Here is a 16,705-nt window from a genome sequence, read left to right as displayed (position 1 = left end):
TGGCATTTCCTGCCTCTGCAGTTGGAGGCGGGCTCTGCCTCATCTGAGCCCGAGAGGAATTCCTGCATTACCTAGGAAAAGAATTTAGGACTACACACGAATAAAGCCATTTCTGTTCTTCGGGCGATTTGTGTAAGGTGGGCTCCTGGAAGTAGCGTTGCCGGGTCAGAGGGCATGAGCAAGTTTTTTTGATGAGAGAGCAGACTGGTTGATCTCAACAGTTAGGCCTTTCAGCTTTTTGCTTCCTGGGATTAATCTTTCCTTGACGTGTCATTTATTGACTGTACTTAGTGAATAGAGTGTTTCTTAGAACTTTAAATAGTTGTTGAAGTGGAAAGACTTTTAGTCTCCCCTTTAAAAAAGGAGAATCATCTTTTCTTCCCCTTGATTACTTTTTCCCTTTTGGGTTGTGGTGCCTAGGTTTGTGCTAGAATCTGGAAAATGGATGGCATATGCTTTTACCTTAGATTGTTTTAAGTTAGCATACAGACTTGTGTTCATTATTTATCACAGTGATGTGAACTTATTTTTTTTTTAATTTCCTTCCTTTTTTAATCCCCTCCTCCCATCCTATATAAAAGTAAATTTCCCTAAAATCACCTTCTTCCTAGCCTTCCCCCAGGCCTTCATTTGTTTGGTTTGGTTTTTGACAAGTGATCAGGATTCACTTGATGTAGTTGTTTGTGGGAGCCTTAATGAGGTAGTGAGTCTCCGTGTCAGATGCAGACTACAGCTTGGCTTAGGGCCAAGTGCTCTTAGCCCCCGGCCAGAGAATCTGCTGTTCCAGCTCCACCTCCTAACTTTCTGTGACCTCCCTCAGGAGCTCCCTTTCCTCTGTGGCCTTGGGGAAGAGGGTGGTGGGAGGCTTGCATTAGAAGCCTGTTCCTGTCTCTCACTCGCGCTCACTACAATAGGAGGCTTGGGCGGCTAGAGCTCAGACCTGAGCAGTAGTCACATGCCTGGCACTGGTTGGGTGGAGGTAGTCAGATGTTGGTTAAATGAGCCCAGCGCTGTTATTCTTATGGTTTTTCAATGTAATGCAGACTGTTATGCTGTTGCCTTCCCTTTGAATGAACAAGAAACTTGCGAAGACCCCATACCTTTAAAAATACTGTCTTAATGTCCTGTGAAGTTGAAAATGCTGTATGCAGAATGTGGTACTTCTGAGTTCTCCAAATCTTCCCTTTACTCCTTGTAGTTTTAAAACTGTTTTGAGTTGGTGGGACACCATGGTAACATTCTTCTGAGCTCTCATTCAGGAAAGGTGGTCTGGAGGGGGTTGTGGGGAGGGTGGCATTTAGCAAAGGCAACAATCTAAATGAAGGGAGAACTTCGTAAAGCAAAGTACATCTTCCCTAGAAACAATTAATCACGTTATTAGACAAACTGCTTCAGCAGCTGGTGGAACAGCAGGAACATGTCAGTTTGCTTCCTTAGTTACAGAGAGTGATGGTGTACCTGACCTTCAGCAGAGCAGGGTCACAGAAAGGGCATCTCTACGCAGCTCCGCCTGGTCTTGGTGGAGGGATCTGCACTGGCAGATGAGTTCCCCCACCAACCCTTGGCTGTTTTGGTTGGACTCTCTGGCCGGGAAGGTTGCTGAGGAAAAATGTAAATAAAGCTGCAGAGAGCCATTGGCATGGTAAGTGTAGTGTCCTGAAGAAAAACAAGACTAATTTTGAAAGCTGTTCTCATTCTTTCTGTTTCTGGAGGGAAGCCTCCTTGTAATGCAGCGTGTTTCACAGGCACTTGTTTTTAGAGCAGTTGGTAAAATAGCAGTGGGTTTAGATGCCTATTATGTATGTGAAGGAAATCAGTTTAGTGTCGATTGCTATTCTTAGCACCTAGCAAATTATTTCTTCACAAAAACTTGTATTTGAGTGTGCTGGGTGGATTCAAGGGAGGCAAGAGCTGTTTGTTGTTTTCAGCAAGTTAACCTGCCTCTGAACAGTGGTGGTGAACCTTGTCATGCTTAAACACCTCATTTTATATAATTGGGGGTAGTGGCTGTTGATTTTGGTTCTTTATTTTTGTGCCCAAGACTGTAGAGCTGTAGTTTAATCTTTTTAAACGTATTATCAACTTGCAAATTTAAAAACTAGTTAAGTCTGATATAAATGAGGCTGATTTATAATGTTGAGGGTTGATGCCTCCATTGACTTTAGTATAAAGAAGAGCTGGCCTTCCCGCTTATCAGGCATAGGGTAGGGTCATGGACACTGGTGACATAAGGCTCTGGTCCTTGGTTTGCGGTGAGAGGTGAGCACTGTGAAGCCCAGCAGCCTCCTCTGGATTCTTCCTCTGTGATACGAGTTGCAGCACAAAGGAAGGTTAACTGTTTGCGCGCTGACCCTTCACCACGCTTATTATTTCATGGTCCTCTGAAATACAAGTAAAAGGAGAATGTGGTACATTTCAGTTCAGGCTGGAGATGGCCCCTGCCTGAAACCCTTTACCCACTTAGGTATTTGTTTACGTTGTTCATTATTCCACTAGAAGTTGGAAGTTCCTGATTGAGACTGGTAACATGTTGGGTCTAAATGACCTGGATCCTCCCCGCCCCCTGCAGGGTGTGAACCTTGTTGCCCTATTAATAACTCATGGGAATGTTGCAGCCAAAAACCAGAATAAATTACAGATTTAGAAACTTTTAATTTTGCTCCTTAGCTGAATGCTGTTCAACCTAGTTGTTCATCCTATAGCAAATGACTGCCTGTTAACACAAATTTTTTCTAAAAATTAATTCCTTAAAAAATGCTGCCAAGGCAATGTCATGTTATGGTGGAATAGAGACGGTTCTTACTCCAGTATGAGCCTTCCCATCAGCCTCATAATCCCATATGTGTCAATGGAAGCCAGTACACCTTGGTTTATTTATGTAATAAACTACCAAGGCAGGTGTTGTTTGGTACCTGCAGAATGTTTAATTAGCCAACAGACACAAGAGTGGAGTAAAACTGAAAAAAAAGGTGTAGGTGGAGTCCCATTATCAAGGACTATAAAAAGGACTTCTTATTTATTCCCAAAGTTAGAAAGGGCTCATTCTCTAACCAGTCATTGTGGGACTAATACGTGCCTGACCTTGGGAGTAAAATAAATGTTCCCTCCTGCCCTCTGAGGTGGACTTGAGCAGTTACAGGAAGGGCCCTGTGGAGAGTGCTAAGATGTAGGTACTCCGGGGGCCCAGGGCAGGACATGGGTGCCAACCCCAGGAGTCCTGGCAGGTTGGCCGAAGCAGCAGAACTTTCCTGAACTCTAGACGGTAAACATTTGTGTGTTGGGTAAGTGTAGTTATCTTTATTTATTTATTTTATTGAACGTATAGTCATTTCACAATGTTGTTTCTATTTCTGGTGTACACACACACACACTGCATAATGTTTCAGTCATACATATACATACATATATTCATTTTCATATTCTTTTTCATTATGGGTTACTACAAGATATTGAATGTAGTTCCCTGTGCTCTACAGAAGAAACCTGTTGTTTATCTATTTTATATATATGTTAGTATCTGCAAATCTCAAACTCCCAATTTATCGTTTTCCACTCTTCCCCCCACCCCCGGTAACTATAAGTTTGTTTTCTATGTCTGTGAGTCTGTTTCTGTTTTGTAAATAAGTTCATTTGTGGGGTGGTTTTGTTTTTTGTTTTTTGTTTTTTTTTGATCCCACATATAAATGATATCATATGTTACTTTTCTTTCTCTTTCTGGCTAACTCCACTTAGAATGACATTCTCCAGGGCTGCTGCAAAGGGCGTTATTTTATCATTCTTTATGGCTGAGTAGTATTCCACTGTATAAATATACCACAACTTCTTTATCCAGTCATTTGTTGGTGGACATTTAGGTTTGTTTCCATGTCTTGGCTATTGCACACAGTGCTGCTGTGAACATTGGGATGCTTGTGTCTTTTCAAATTAGAGTTCCTACTGGATGTATGCCCAGGAGTGGGATTGCTAGATCATATATTAAGTCTATTTTTAGTTTTTTGAGGAATCTCCATACTATTTTCCATAATGGCTGCATAGCATGGTTAACTTTAGAAAGGGTGTGAAATGGAACTGCTGATTTTACCCTTTAAGTGTGAGTCAAGGACTATGCTCTGGAAGACCTGTGTCGAAACATACTTTCACGCCCTACTTGCTCATGGTTTGAGTCCTTTGGATTAGCAGTTATCCTGTCAAAGTGCCGGTTCTCTGCCACGTATAACACAGGCATTAATACTTCAGTGTGAACTAAATGATCGTGTTCTTTGCAGCTTGAGCAGATTGAAGGAGTGGATAATAGCCTAAGGCAGAGGGCCAAGACTTGTATCAGGTGCTGAAAAGGTCGGCAGGAGAGGATGGAGAGGAGAGCTGCCACTAGTCAGAAATGCATCTACTGTTTTTAAGCCTTGTTACTAAATTAACTTTCTATCACTGTGCTAAGTGATATTCAGCAAAATGCTTCTGGAAAAAAAAGTAGACTCCCTGCCTTGGTGTCTGTTCATAAAAATTAGACTCTAAATTCACACAGCTGCAGGAGTTTCTGGGAGGTCCCATCATGACATCACTGGTGCCAGTAGAAACACTGTCTCTTTAAAGGCTGCAGGAGTAGGAGATCCCAAACATCTTCCCATTCACCCATCACTTCTGGAGTGAAGCATCCCTCTGCTGAATCCCAGAGAAAGTCAAATCTGTTCACCCAATCTAAATTGATTACTGAGCTACAGGGAGCTTGTTGCCAACATGACCCATGCGAATTTATAGAGGCCTTTGGGCTTCTCATACAAACAGAATCATAAAATTTGAAAACGTATCCCATCGTGTGCGGGAACCAGAATCCAGGACATTTAAACTGTAGCTCAGGCAGAACTGGAAAGCTGACAGATAGTCTTGGCACCAACCTACATGTCCTCTGCTGTAGCTGTCCACCCTCCCCCACAGACGCTGGAAGGCACAGCCACTCGGATTGCTGGGCACACCCAGCGCACAGCCCCAGGGGGCACAAGGTCAGTGCTTAGCAGGTTCTAGGGAAGTGTGGGCAAGAGTCCCTGTGGCTTACTGACTTAGAAGGCTTCTCGGAGTCCCTGTGGAATACTTTTTGAATACTGTTATTCTTTTAAATAAGCTTTTATTGCAATATAACGTACATTTGTTAACAGTTCATAAGTGTGGTACACAATGAATTACCACAGAGAGAACAGTCTCATGTAACCACTACCCAGGTTAAGAACAGAATAGAATTTCCTGGCCCTCTCCCAACTACTGCGCCCACCCTCCTCCCTAAAGGTGACCTCTATCCAGATTCCTTACACCATGGAATGAATAATTGTTTATTTGTTCATCATTTGTTAAAAAAATTTTAAGAGTGCTATTAAGATGTAATTCACATGCCATACAATTTACTTAAAAGTGGACACTGTTCTGTGGCTTTTAGTATATTCATAAGGTGGTGCAGTCATAACCCCTATCTAGTTCCAAAAAATTTTTCATTGTTTCGAAAAGAAATCCTTACACCCCTTAGATATCCCCCTCCCTGCCGTTTTACTGTTCCCCCAGCCACGGGCAACCACTAATTTGCCTTCTGTCTTTGTCTAGAGTTGCCTGTTCTGGACATTTCATGTAAATGAGATCGTACTATATGTGGCTGTAGCATGAAATCAGTACTTCATTCCTTTTTATGGCCGAATAATACCCCATTGTGTTTATTTACCACATTTTATTCATTCACCAGTTGGTGAACATTGGGTTGTTTCCACTTTGGAGCTATAAGGAATAATGCTGCTACTGGTGTACCAATTTTTACATGGATATATGTTTTCATTTCTCTGAGGTATATACCTAGAAATGGAATTGCTGAATCATATGGCAGGGCTAAGTTTAACTGAAGAACTGACACTGTTTTCCAAAGTGTCTGTACCATTTTGTATTCCCACCAGCAGTGTATGAGAGTTCCAGTTTCTCCACATCCTTACTAATACTTGCCTTCCTTTTTTTATTATCACCATCCTAATGGGCATGAAATGGTGTTCTAATGTGGTTTTGATTTGCATTTCCCTAATGACTCATGATGTTGAGCAATTTTTACAGGCTTATCGGCCATTTGTATAGCTTCTTTGGAGAAATGGTCTCTTCAACTCCTTTGCCCATTTTTTAATTGGCTTTTTTTGGTATAATTATTGAATTATAAGTGTTCTCCATATGTTCTAGGTACAAGTCCCTTATCAGATATGTGATTTACAAATATTTTCTCATTCCGTGGGTTCCTTTTTATTTTTTTTATCGTGTCCTTTGAAGCACAAATGTTTTTAATTTTGAGAGAGCCCATTCTATCTTTTGTTTGTTTATTTTTCTTTAAGTATAGCAGCTAATAAATCATTGCCTAATGCAAGGTCATGAAGATTTACACCTGTGTTTTCTACTTTTTGTGTATGATGTGAGGTAGGGTTTAGTATTTTTTTAATTAAAAAGAAAAGAAAAATGGAAAAAAGAAAATAAGAATTTTTTGTTCAAGGAGACCCTCAGTACAATTTATCATGTGTAACAAAGATACTTATACACTGTTTATAATTTAGGTTGCTTAAAACTTAGAAAAACTTTTCAGGAAGTTTGTGATAGTATTAATAGCAACTATGTACTGAATGGAATTAATACTTAACATATTATTTATTAACCCTCTCATCAATCCCATAAAGTAGTAACAAATATGTGTATGTTGAATTTGAGAAGCCTGAAGTTTAGAGAGTTTCAGTGACTTTGGTCAGGGTCAGAGTACATGTTTTAGAGCCCAGGTCTGTCTGATTCTGTAGCCTATGAGTACTCAGGTAATGCTGGTTACTTTAAGACTTCTAAAAAATAAAGTGAGTATCCAAATCAGAAAGTCAGCATACTGTTTTCTCAGTTAAGAAATTAAAGTATCTGAAATGGGTAGAATTAACTGGCAGAGTAATAATAGACTTAACCAAAATTCTGTATGTTCATTATTAAAGAAGGATTTAATGTCTTTGCACTGATAAGGTGACTGCCAGCCTTTTATTCTTAATTAATTACAAATAAGCATAGCTAGCAGATATGTGTGCATGGATGCTGAGAGATGCGTCTGCCAGATTTGAAGCACATCAGCCATCTCTAAGTGGTTTGCGCCTGGACTGCCTGCCTCTTAACCAAGAGAAAACTAATTTATAATATAAGCATTTTGTAAACCAAAAATCACTGTGAGAATATTGCATTCTGTTATCTTTTTCTAGTGACTTTTTTGTTGGTAAAATTAATGCTTATGAAAAAGTATTTTCTTAACCATCCCACTAATTTATTATGCTGTGCTTTATAAAATTGAGATATAATTCACTTACATTAAATTCACCCTCCTTAAAGTGTACAGTTTAGTAGTTTCTGACACCTTCACGAGGTTGTACAGCCATCACCCCTGCCTAATTCTAAACCATTTTCACCATCCCCAAAAGGACCTGTATCTGTTAGCAGCTGTTTCCCTTCCCCCATCCCTTCAGCCCTGTTTTCTACTTTGTGTGTATGGGGTAGCCACTGATCTAGCTTCTATCCCCATGGGTTTGCCTATTCTGGTCATTTTATGTAAAAGAAATCATGCAATATATGATCTTTTGTGACTGATTTCATCCATGTTACAGCGTATATCAATACTTCATTCCTTTTTATTGCCAGTGATACTCCATTGCATAAATATATACCACATTTTCTTTGTCCATTCATCTGTTGATAGACATGTGGGTTGTTAGACATTTGGATTGTTTCTACTTTTGAGCTGTTATGAATAACGCTGATGTGAACATTTCTATACAGGTTGCTTTGTAGACATAAGTTTGCCTTTCTCTTCAGTATATACCCAGGAGAAGAGTTATTGGTTCATATGGCAACTCTATGTTTAACCTTTGAGGATTGGCCAGACTGTTTTCCAAAGAGGCTGTACCATTCTATATTTTCTCCAGTAGTGTATAGAGTTCCAGTTTTTCTCCGTCCTTTTCAACACTTGTTATTGTCCATCTTTTTTGTTGTAGCTATCCTAGTGGGTGTGAAGTGTATCTCATTGTGGGTTTAATTGGATTTCCTTAATAACTAATGAAGTTGACCATCTCATGCTACTGGTCATTTTTATATCTTCTTGGATGAAATTTCTGTTCAGCTCCCTTGCCTCTTTGTTTTGTTTAAATATTATGTTGTAATAGTTCTTTATAGTCTACGTGTACATGTCCATGTGTCACATACATGATTTGCAAAAACTGTCTCCTATTTTGTAGGCTGTCTTTTCGTGTTCTTTGAAGCACAAAATTTTAAAATTTGGATGATGCCCAGTTTATCTAATTTTTCTTTTGTTGCTAATGCATTGGTATCATATCTAAGAAGCCATCACCTGATCCAAGTTTATAAATATCTTGTCTCACTCTGTAGGTTGCCTTTTTACCCTGTTGATATTATTTTCTGTGCATAAATTTTAAAAGTTAATTTTGTCCAATTTGTTTTTTTTCTTTTGTTACCTGTGCATTTGGTATCATTCATCATATCAAATCCAGTGGTAATGATATTTTTCTCCTGTGTTTTCTTCTTATAGTTTTATAGTTTTAGGTGTTATATTTAGGTTTTTGATCCATTTTGAGTTAATTTTTGCATATGGTATAAGGTAAGAGTTCAACATTGTTCTTTTGCATGTGGATATCCAGTTTTCCTGGCACCACTTACTGAAAAGACTGTCCTTTCCCCATTGAATAGTCTTGGCTCTCTTGTCAAAAAATCATTTAACCATATATACATGGGTTTATTTCTGCAATCTCTATTCCTTTGGTCTATATGGCTGTCTTTATGCCACAGTTTTGTGACTGTAGCTTTGTAGCACATTTTGAAATCAGGAAGTGTGAGTCCTCAGCTTTGTTCTTTATCAAGGTAGTTTTGTCTATTTTGGAATCCCTTGTGATTCCATATGAATTTTAGGATAAGCTCTTCTATTTCTGCAAAGAACATCATTGGAGTTTTGATAGGAATTGCATTGAATCTGTAGATCACTTTGAGTAATATTCTTTTTTTTTAACATTTTTTATTGATTTATAATCATTTTACAATGTTAAGTCTTAATATTGAGTGGGATTAAGTCTTCCAGTCCATGAATATGTTTCCATTTATGTCTTTCATTTCTCCTAGTGAAGTTTTATAATTTTTGATGTACAAATCTTTTACCTTCTTGGTCCAGTTAATTCCCAATTATTTTATTCTTTCTGATGCTATTGCAGTTAGAATTGTTTTTGTAATTTTCTTTTCAGATTGTTCATCATTTGTGTATACAAACACTACTGATTTTTGTGTGTTGGCTTTGTATCCTACTTTCCTGAATTCATTTATTATTAGTTCTAAGAGTTGTGTGTTGGTGTGTGTTTTTTAACATACTAAAAACCATTCAGTTTTATTAATTAACATAGATTAAGTTCTCGTAGTCTAAATAAAGCCTTTCACAATGCACTGTATGATCCTAAGTCAAAATACAGATTACAGGAATTCAGAGGCATTCTTGTTCCTCCTATACACTGATCTGAGGATTGTGATTTCTGTGGTTTACGAAATAGAGGCTAATTATTTAGTGACCATGAATGTACAGTAATTTGATGACCATTTAGGGAAGAGTTACTTTTCCTGTGACGATGTCTTTATTTGAAGTGTGTCAAATAATATTCATGATGTCTGTTGCTTTTATAAAGATACATGTGTGTGTGAGTGAGAGAGAGAAATCTTCAGGATTCTCTGTGTATAAAATCATACCATCACCACGGATGGGGCTCCCCGACCCTCGGGGACCCTTCTGGATCTCTAGTAGGTGTGGCTTCCTAGGACGGTATGGGCGAGGCTGCTGATGTTGGGGCGGAGCTTTCAGGAGGAGTGGCTTCAAGGAGCTTTGGCTTGAGCTGGGCTAGAATCCAAATATATGTAGGCTGCTTGAAAAAAGTCTTACGTATTTTCCAATTTGGAAACTTTTTCTTCCTTTTGCTTGCCTAATTGCTCTGGCTAGAGCTCCAGTGCATTGTTAAGTAGAGGTGGTGAAAACAAGCATCCTTGTCTTGTTCCTTATCTTAGAGGAAAATCTTCCAGTCTTTTACCATTGAGTAGGATGTTTACTGTGGGGTTTTTCCCCACATATGGCTTTTATTATGTTGAGATAGTTTCCTTCTATTCCTAGTGTGTTGAATGTTCTTATCATGAAACATGATAAAACACTGTTTGTCCCTAAGTTGAATTTTTTCAAATGCTTTTTCTCCTATTGAGATGATCATGCCTTTTTTCTTCATTCTGTTAATATGGTGCATTGGATTGATCAGTTTTTGTATGTTGATCCATCCTTGAATTCTAGGAATAAGTCTGGCTTGGTCATGGAGTGTAATCTTTTTAATATGTTGCTGACATTAGCTTGCTAGTGTTTTGTTGAGGATTCTTGTATCAGAGTTCGTGAGGGGTACTTGTCTGTATTTTCTTTTTTCATAGTACCTTTGCCTGGCTGTGATACCGGAGTAATGCTGGCCTCCTAGAATGAGTTAGGAAGTGTTCCCTACTCTTCAGTTTTTTTATGAAAGTTTGAGAAGGCTCCTTTAAATGCTGGTAGAAATGACCAGTGAAGCCATTAGGTCCGGGGGTTTTTCTTTGTGGAGAGATTTTTTATTACTGAGTCAGTCTCTTCAGTAATTAATAGGTCTATTCGCGTTTTCTATTTCTTCACTGTTTAGTCATGGTAGGTTTTGTGTGTCTCGGAATTTGTCCATTTCATGTAGATTATCCAAGCATAGTTGATCATAGTATTCTCTTTATAATCTTTTGCATTTCTGTAGAATTGATAATAATGTCCTCACTTTAATTTCTGATTTCAGTAATTTGAGTCTTCTCTCTTTTCCTTAGTCCGTCTAACTGAAGGTTTGTCAATTTTGTTGATCTTTTTGAAGAACCAACGTTTAGTTTTGTTGATTTTTTTCTCTCTTCTTTATTAATTAATTAATACAAAGATTATTATTTTCTTTCTCCTGCCATCTTTGGATTTAGTTTGGTTTTTTTTCCTCCTTAGTTGTAAAGTTGTAAAAGTTAGGTTGTTCATTCGAAATCTTTCTTGTTTTTGAATGTAAGCATTTATAGTTCATAAATTTCGCAATGTCCCCTAAGTTTTGGTATGTTGTGCTTTCATTTCTATTCACGTCTGAGTTTTTTTCTAATTTCCCTTGTGATTTGCTCCTTGATGCATTGGTTATTTAAGAATGTATTGTTTAATTTCCACAAATTTGTGATTTTTTCCAGTTTCCTTCTGTTGGTGATTTCTAACTTCCTCCTTTTATGGTCAGAGAGGGTAATTTGTATGATATCTTTTAAAATTTGTTGAAATTTAATTTGTGGCCTAACTTACAGCCTGTCCTGGAGAATGTCCCATGTGCATTTGAGAAGAAAGTGTGTTTGTCGTTTCTGGGTAGAGTGCTCTGTATAGTGTTAGAGCTAGTTAGTTTGTAGTGTTTCTTTACATGTCTTCTGTCTGATGGTTCTGTCCATTATTCAGATGGGTTGTTGAAGTCTCTAGTTATTGTAGAACTGTCTGTTTCTTCCTTAAGTTCTGTTGTTTTTGGCTTCACATGTTTTTCTGGTTGTTAGGTGTGTGTTTGCTAATTGTTACATCTTGCTGTGTTGAACTTCTTATTACTATAAATATCCTTGTCTGTCTCTGATAACCTTTTAAAATTCAAAGTGTTTTGTTTGATTTTAGTATAGCTCTGCTCTCTTCTGGTTACTTTGGCATGGAATATTTTTTTCCTTCCCTTCATTATCAATCTATTTGTGTCTTTGTTTCTAAAATAAGTCTCTTGTATGCAGTGTATACTTGCAACATGAGTTTCTCTACAGTATTTCTGCCAGTATCTCTTTTGACTGCAGAGTTTAATACATTTGCATTTACAATAATTACTGATGAGGAGGGACTTCTGTCATTTTGTTTGTGTTTTATATGTGCCTTCCAGCTTTTTTGTCCCTCATTTCCTGCATTCCTGTCTTCTTTTATGTTTAGTTTATTTCTTTTTTCTTTCTTTCTTTCTTTTTTCTTTTTTTTTGGGGGGGGTAGAATATGTTTTAAAATCCTTTCTCATTTCCTTTTGTATGTATTCTGTAGCTGTTTTCTTTGTGGTTACCTTGGGGATTATATTTAACATCCTGAAGTTACAACACTTTAGTTTGAATTTATACCAGCGTAACTTCAATCACATACAAAAACATTCCTCCTTTACAGCTCTGTTCCTACCTCCTTTCAGTTGTTAATGTCACAAAATTACATCTATTTATACATTGTATGTTCAAAATCATAAACTAATAATTCTTTTAAATATGTTGGTCTCCTAAATTATGTAGAAAACAAGATTTTGAATTTCAGACCAAAGTTACAATAATACTAGCTTTTACGCTAATAATTGAGGTTTTTTTCTTTAAATGTATTGTCTCTTAAATAATGTAGAAAAATAAAAGAACAGTTACAAACTAAGATGCTAGCTTCTATAATTGCCCATATATGTTGCCCTCATGGAGATCTTTATTTCTCCAGTAGGCTTCAAAGTGCTACCCTAGTGTCTTCCCATTTCACCTTGCAGGACTCCCTTGAACATGTCTTGCATGGCAGGGCTAGTGAGCATGAACTCCCTTAGCTTTGGTTTATCTGGGAATGTCTTGATTTCTTCCTCACTTTTGAAGGACAGTTTTGCCAGGTATGGGATTCTTGGTTGGAGGTTCTTTTTCTTTGAGCACTGTGACTGTATAACTGTCTCCTGGCCTCCAAAGTTTCTAATGAGAAATCTGCAGATTATCTAATTGGGGGTCCCTTGTACGAAACAATTTGCTTCTCTCTTGCTGCTTTCAAGATTTTCTCCTTCTCTTTGTCTTTTGAAAGTTTGATTATAATGGGTCTTGATTTGGATTTCTTTGTGTTTTTACTTGGAGTTCCTTGAGCTTCTTCAATATTCATGTTCACGTCTTTGATCAAATTTGGGAAGTTTTCAGCCACTGTTTTCTTCAAATATCCCCTCTGCCCACCCCTCCCCCCAAGACCCCTCTCACACAGTGCACGTACTGGTGTGCTTACTGGCGTCCTGCTGACCCCTTAGGCTCTGGTTACTTCTCTTCAATCTTTCTTCTTTTTGTTCCTCAGACTCACTAATTTCCATCCAGTTCACTGATTCTTCTGCTTGTTCAAATCTTCCTTTCAATTCCTGTACTGAATTTTTCATTTCAGTTAAATTTTACAGCTCCAGAATTTCTTTTTGGTTTCTTTTTAGGTTTTCTATATTTTTATTGGTATTTCCCTTTTGTTCCTATATTATTTTCTGACTTTACCACATCTTCCTTTAGTTCTTTGAGTATCTTTTAGACAGTTGTTTTAAAGTCTTTGTCTAGTAGATTTGACATGAGATGTTTTTCAAGGGTAATTTCTGTTGATTTTTTCCTTTGAGTGGACCTTTAGTCTATTGGTTTTTGTATGCCTTGTGGTTTTGCTGTTGCTGTTATTGAAAACTGGACATTTGAATCTAATAATGTGGTAACTCTGGAAATCAGATCTTTGTCTTTTCAAGTATTTGCTGTTGTTTGTTACCTTCTTACTGTGCTGTTGTAGGCTGTCTCTGTGCCAAGGCACATCCTGACATGTAAACATAAGGTCTTCCAAGGTCTTTTCTAAACCTGTGCCTTTCCCTGAGCATGCACAGTTACTTTCTCATTTTCCCCATATGTGCAGTTGCTTTTGAATGTCCTTATGCTTAATGTCTGGTTCTGAAAAGAGGAAAAAGAGGAAAATGGGAAGGGAGAAAAACAGTCCAGCCCTTTAAGTCCCCTGGAAATGACTTCAGACAGAGACAGAGAAGCTAGCAACAGTAGGGAAGTACAGCGGCCGTGGCTGCCCTTCTTTGTCTGCACCTCTGGGATCAGAAGAAGCAATCAGCAGTTGGAACACATATGCCCAGTATTTGGAGGACAGGGGACCTTTGCCCAGCCTGGCTCCCACAGGCTTTGTGCAGGCTGCTCCTGGAACATGTGCCCAGCTGCCCGTTTTAGGGTAGGGGTGGGGGATGGGTAGCAGCTACTGTGTTAGGAGCTGAAGTTGACCAAAATTAACTCATCTGTTGTCCAAGGCTTCCCGTGGAAATTGCAAGCCTCCATAGAATCTAGAGTTACAAAATAGGTACATCAGACAGGTACCACCAGTGAGGTTGTGGTCTAGGTAGAGAGACAGATTCCTGGTGCTTCCTATTGTACATCTTCCCAGAATTCTCTCTTGAGTTAACTGTTTTCCATGTAGTGTGAGGGTGGAGTCCAGTTTCATTCTAGGTTGTGTCCAGTTGTCCCATCACCATTTGTTGAAAATACTATTCTTCCTCATTGAATTATCATGACACTTTTGTGGAAAATCATCTGACCATATATGTGAGAGTTTATTTCTGGGCTCTTTGTTCTATTTTTTGGTCTGAGTGTCTGTGTTTTATGCCAGTGCCACACTGTTTTGATTTACTGTAGCTTTATAATAAATTTTGAAACAGAAAGTGTGAGTCCTCCAACGTTGTTCTTTTTCATGGTTGTTTTGGCTATTTTGTATTTCCATGAATTTCAGGATGATCTTGTCAATGTATACAATATAGGCACCTGGAATTTTGATAGCAGCTATGTTGAATCTGTTGATCAATTTGGATAGCATTGATACTTAACTATTAATATTAAGTCTTCTGATCCAGGAATATAGATGTTTTTACATTTACCTAGGTCTCCTTTAATTTCTTTCAACAATGTTTTATTGTTTTTCAGTATACAAATATTGCGCTTCTGTTCAATTTATTCCTAAGTATTTTCTTGTGTTTGATGGTATGGTCAATGGAATTGTTTCCTTAATTTTATTTTCTGATTGCTCTTTGCCAGCATACAGAAAGATAACTGGTTTTTATGTGTTGATCTTATAGCCTGCAGCTCTGAAACTTACTAGCTAATCGTTTTTCTGTGGACACTTTAGGATTTTCTGTAAATACAAGATCATGTTGTCTGCAGGTAGAGATAATTTTCCTTCTTCCTTTCCAAGACTGGCTGCTTTTGTTTCTTTTTCTTTCCTAACTGCCCTGGCTAGAACTTCCAGTACAGTGTCAAGTAGATGTCGTGAAAGCAGACATCCTTGTCATGTTCCTGATTTTAGGGAGAAAGCTTTCAGTCTTCTACCGTTAAGTATTATTTTGGTTATCTTTTATAGATACTCTTTATCAGATTGAAAGCTTTCCTTCTATTCTTAGTTTGTTGAGTGTTTTTACCGTGAAAGAGTGTTGAGTCTTGTCAAATGCTTTCTCGGTGTCAGTTGAGATGACCTTGTGGCTTTTGTTCTTGGTTCTTTTAATACGGTGTGCTATGTTGTTTGATTCGTATGTTGAATCCACTTTGCATTCCTGGGATAAGTCCCACTAGTCATAGTGTATAATTCTTTTTATGCTTCTAGATTTGTTTTGCTAGTGTTTTGTTGATGGTTATTGCATTTATATTCATAAGGAGTGTGGTCTGTTGTTTTCTTGTGATGTCTGGTTTTGGTATCAGGTAATAACGGCCTCATAGAATGAATTGGAAAGTGTTGCTTTCTTTTCTATTTTTTGGAAGTTTGAAAAGTGTTGATTTGTCATATACTTTTATTCAAGGAAGAATAACATCTGCTCACTTTGGGTGTCCAGGTGACCAATCAGAACCTTGAACCTTGTGTTTGGTGGGTATTGACCTTGTGTTATTGATGAGCTTTCAGTTTCATCCCAGTGGGTATGGGAGGTTGTCAGACTCTTTCACTAATCTCAGTAATTTTCAGTGTAATTCTGGTTCTGCTTGCCGTTCTCTATGGTGTCGTGAGGACCTTTCTTCTGATTAACTGTCATCTTAAAGGAGTGCTTTACAGCTGGCTTTGGAAAGAGGGAAAAAATTCAAAGATCGTCTCTAAGAAGTTATTTTGGTAGCTTTTTATTTTATTGATGTTGTGCAGAGCAGACCTGAAAATTCCTTTTTTTCTTGCATTTTCATCATTAGAAGCAGCTGTTTTAGCTGTTTTTTAAGGCCATCCTGTGGTAGTATCTCACAGATTCTTGTGTCATCCAGAATCATGCAAGTTTATCATTCCAAGCCACAGTGAAAGCAAGAGGCATGGTCCTCCGGCCACCACTGGGCATCTTTCTGAGCCCCCTTGTGATCCAGCCCGCTTCTCGCCCACAGGTACCAAGTATACAGACTTCTCGGCCGGAATCTCCAGGGATGACCAGCCCCTCCCCGCGCATCCAGATAATCTCCACTGACTCTGCAGTAGCCTCACCTCAGCGCATTCAGGTACCTGACCAGTCGCACGTGGCTCCAGCCACCTGCCCAGAGGCAGCCCTACCTTCCCAGAATCGGTTCCAAAGACAACCTTGCCCAAGGGTTTCACTAAGAAGCTGTGCTTCTTGGGCATTCAAGTACAGTACAGCCTCATTTATTAAAAGAGAAAAGAAGAAAGAATTCACATTTACTAAGCTAGCTAACTTTTAATGCAAAATTTTAAATTCTGGTTTCAAACTATTGGAATGAAGTACCGTTTTATGACTTACATGAGTCATAGTTGAGAGGCAGTGTGTCCTAATAGTTAAGAGTATGGTTCCCCCAGAAGTCAAATCCAGCACCCCACATTACAGCTCTTTTGACCTTGGAAAAT

At 38.3% G+C, this 16,705-nt stretch overlaps 1 protein-coding gene across 13 annotated transcripts in view; it reads left to right on the top strand.

Moving 5' to 3' along the window:
• The window catches only part of NR2C2 (nuclear receptor subfamily 2 group C member 2), an 82,264-nt gene that overhangs the window by 32,093 nt on the left and 33,466 nt on the right, over window positions 1–16,705 (top strand). For all 13 annotated transcript variants that reach the window (XM_032458696.1, XM_032458705.1, XM_032458700.1 and 10 more), the window contains one exon: window positions 16,234–16,344. In XM_032458696.1, coding sequence (XP_032314587.1) covers window positions 16,234–16,344 — 111 coding nt within the window. The remainder of the gene's footprint in view (window positions 1–16,233; window positions 16,345–16,705) is intronic.

This window comes from Camelus ferus, chromosome 17, assembly GCF_009834535.1.
Source record: "Camelus ferus isolate YT-003-E chromosome 17, BCGSAC_Cfer_1.0, whole genome shotgun sequence".
Taxonomy (NCBI): domain Eukaryota; kingdom Metazoa; phylum Chordata; class Mammalia; order Artiodactyla; family Camelidae; genus Camelus; species Camelus ferus.
This window is presented reverse-complemented; position numbering and strand designations above follow the sequence as displayed.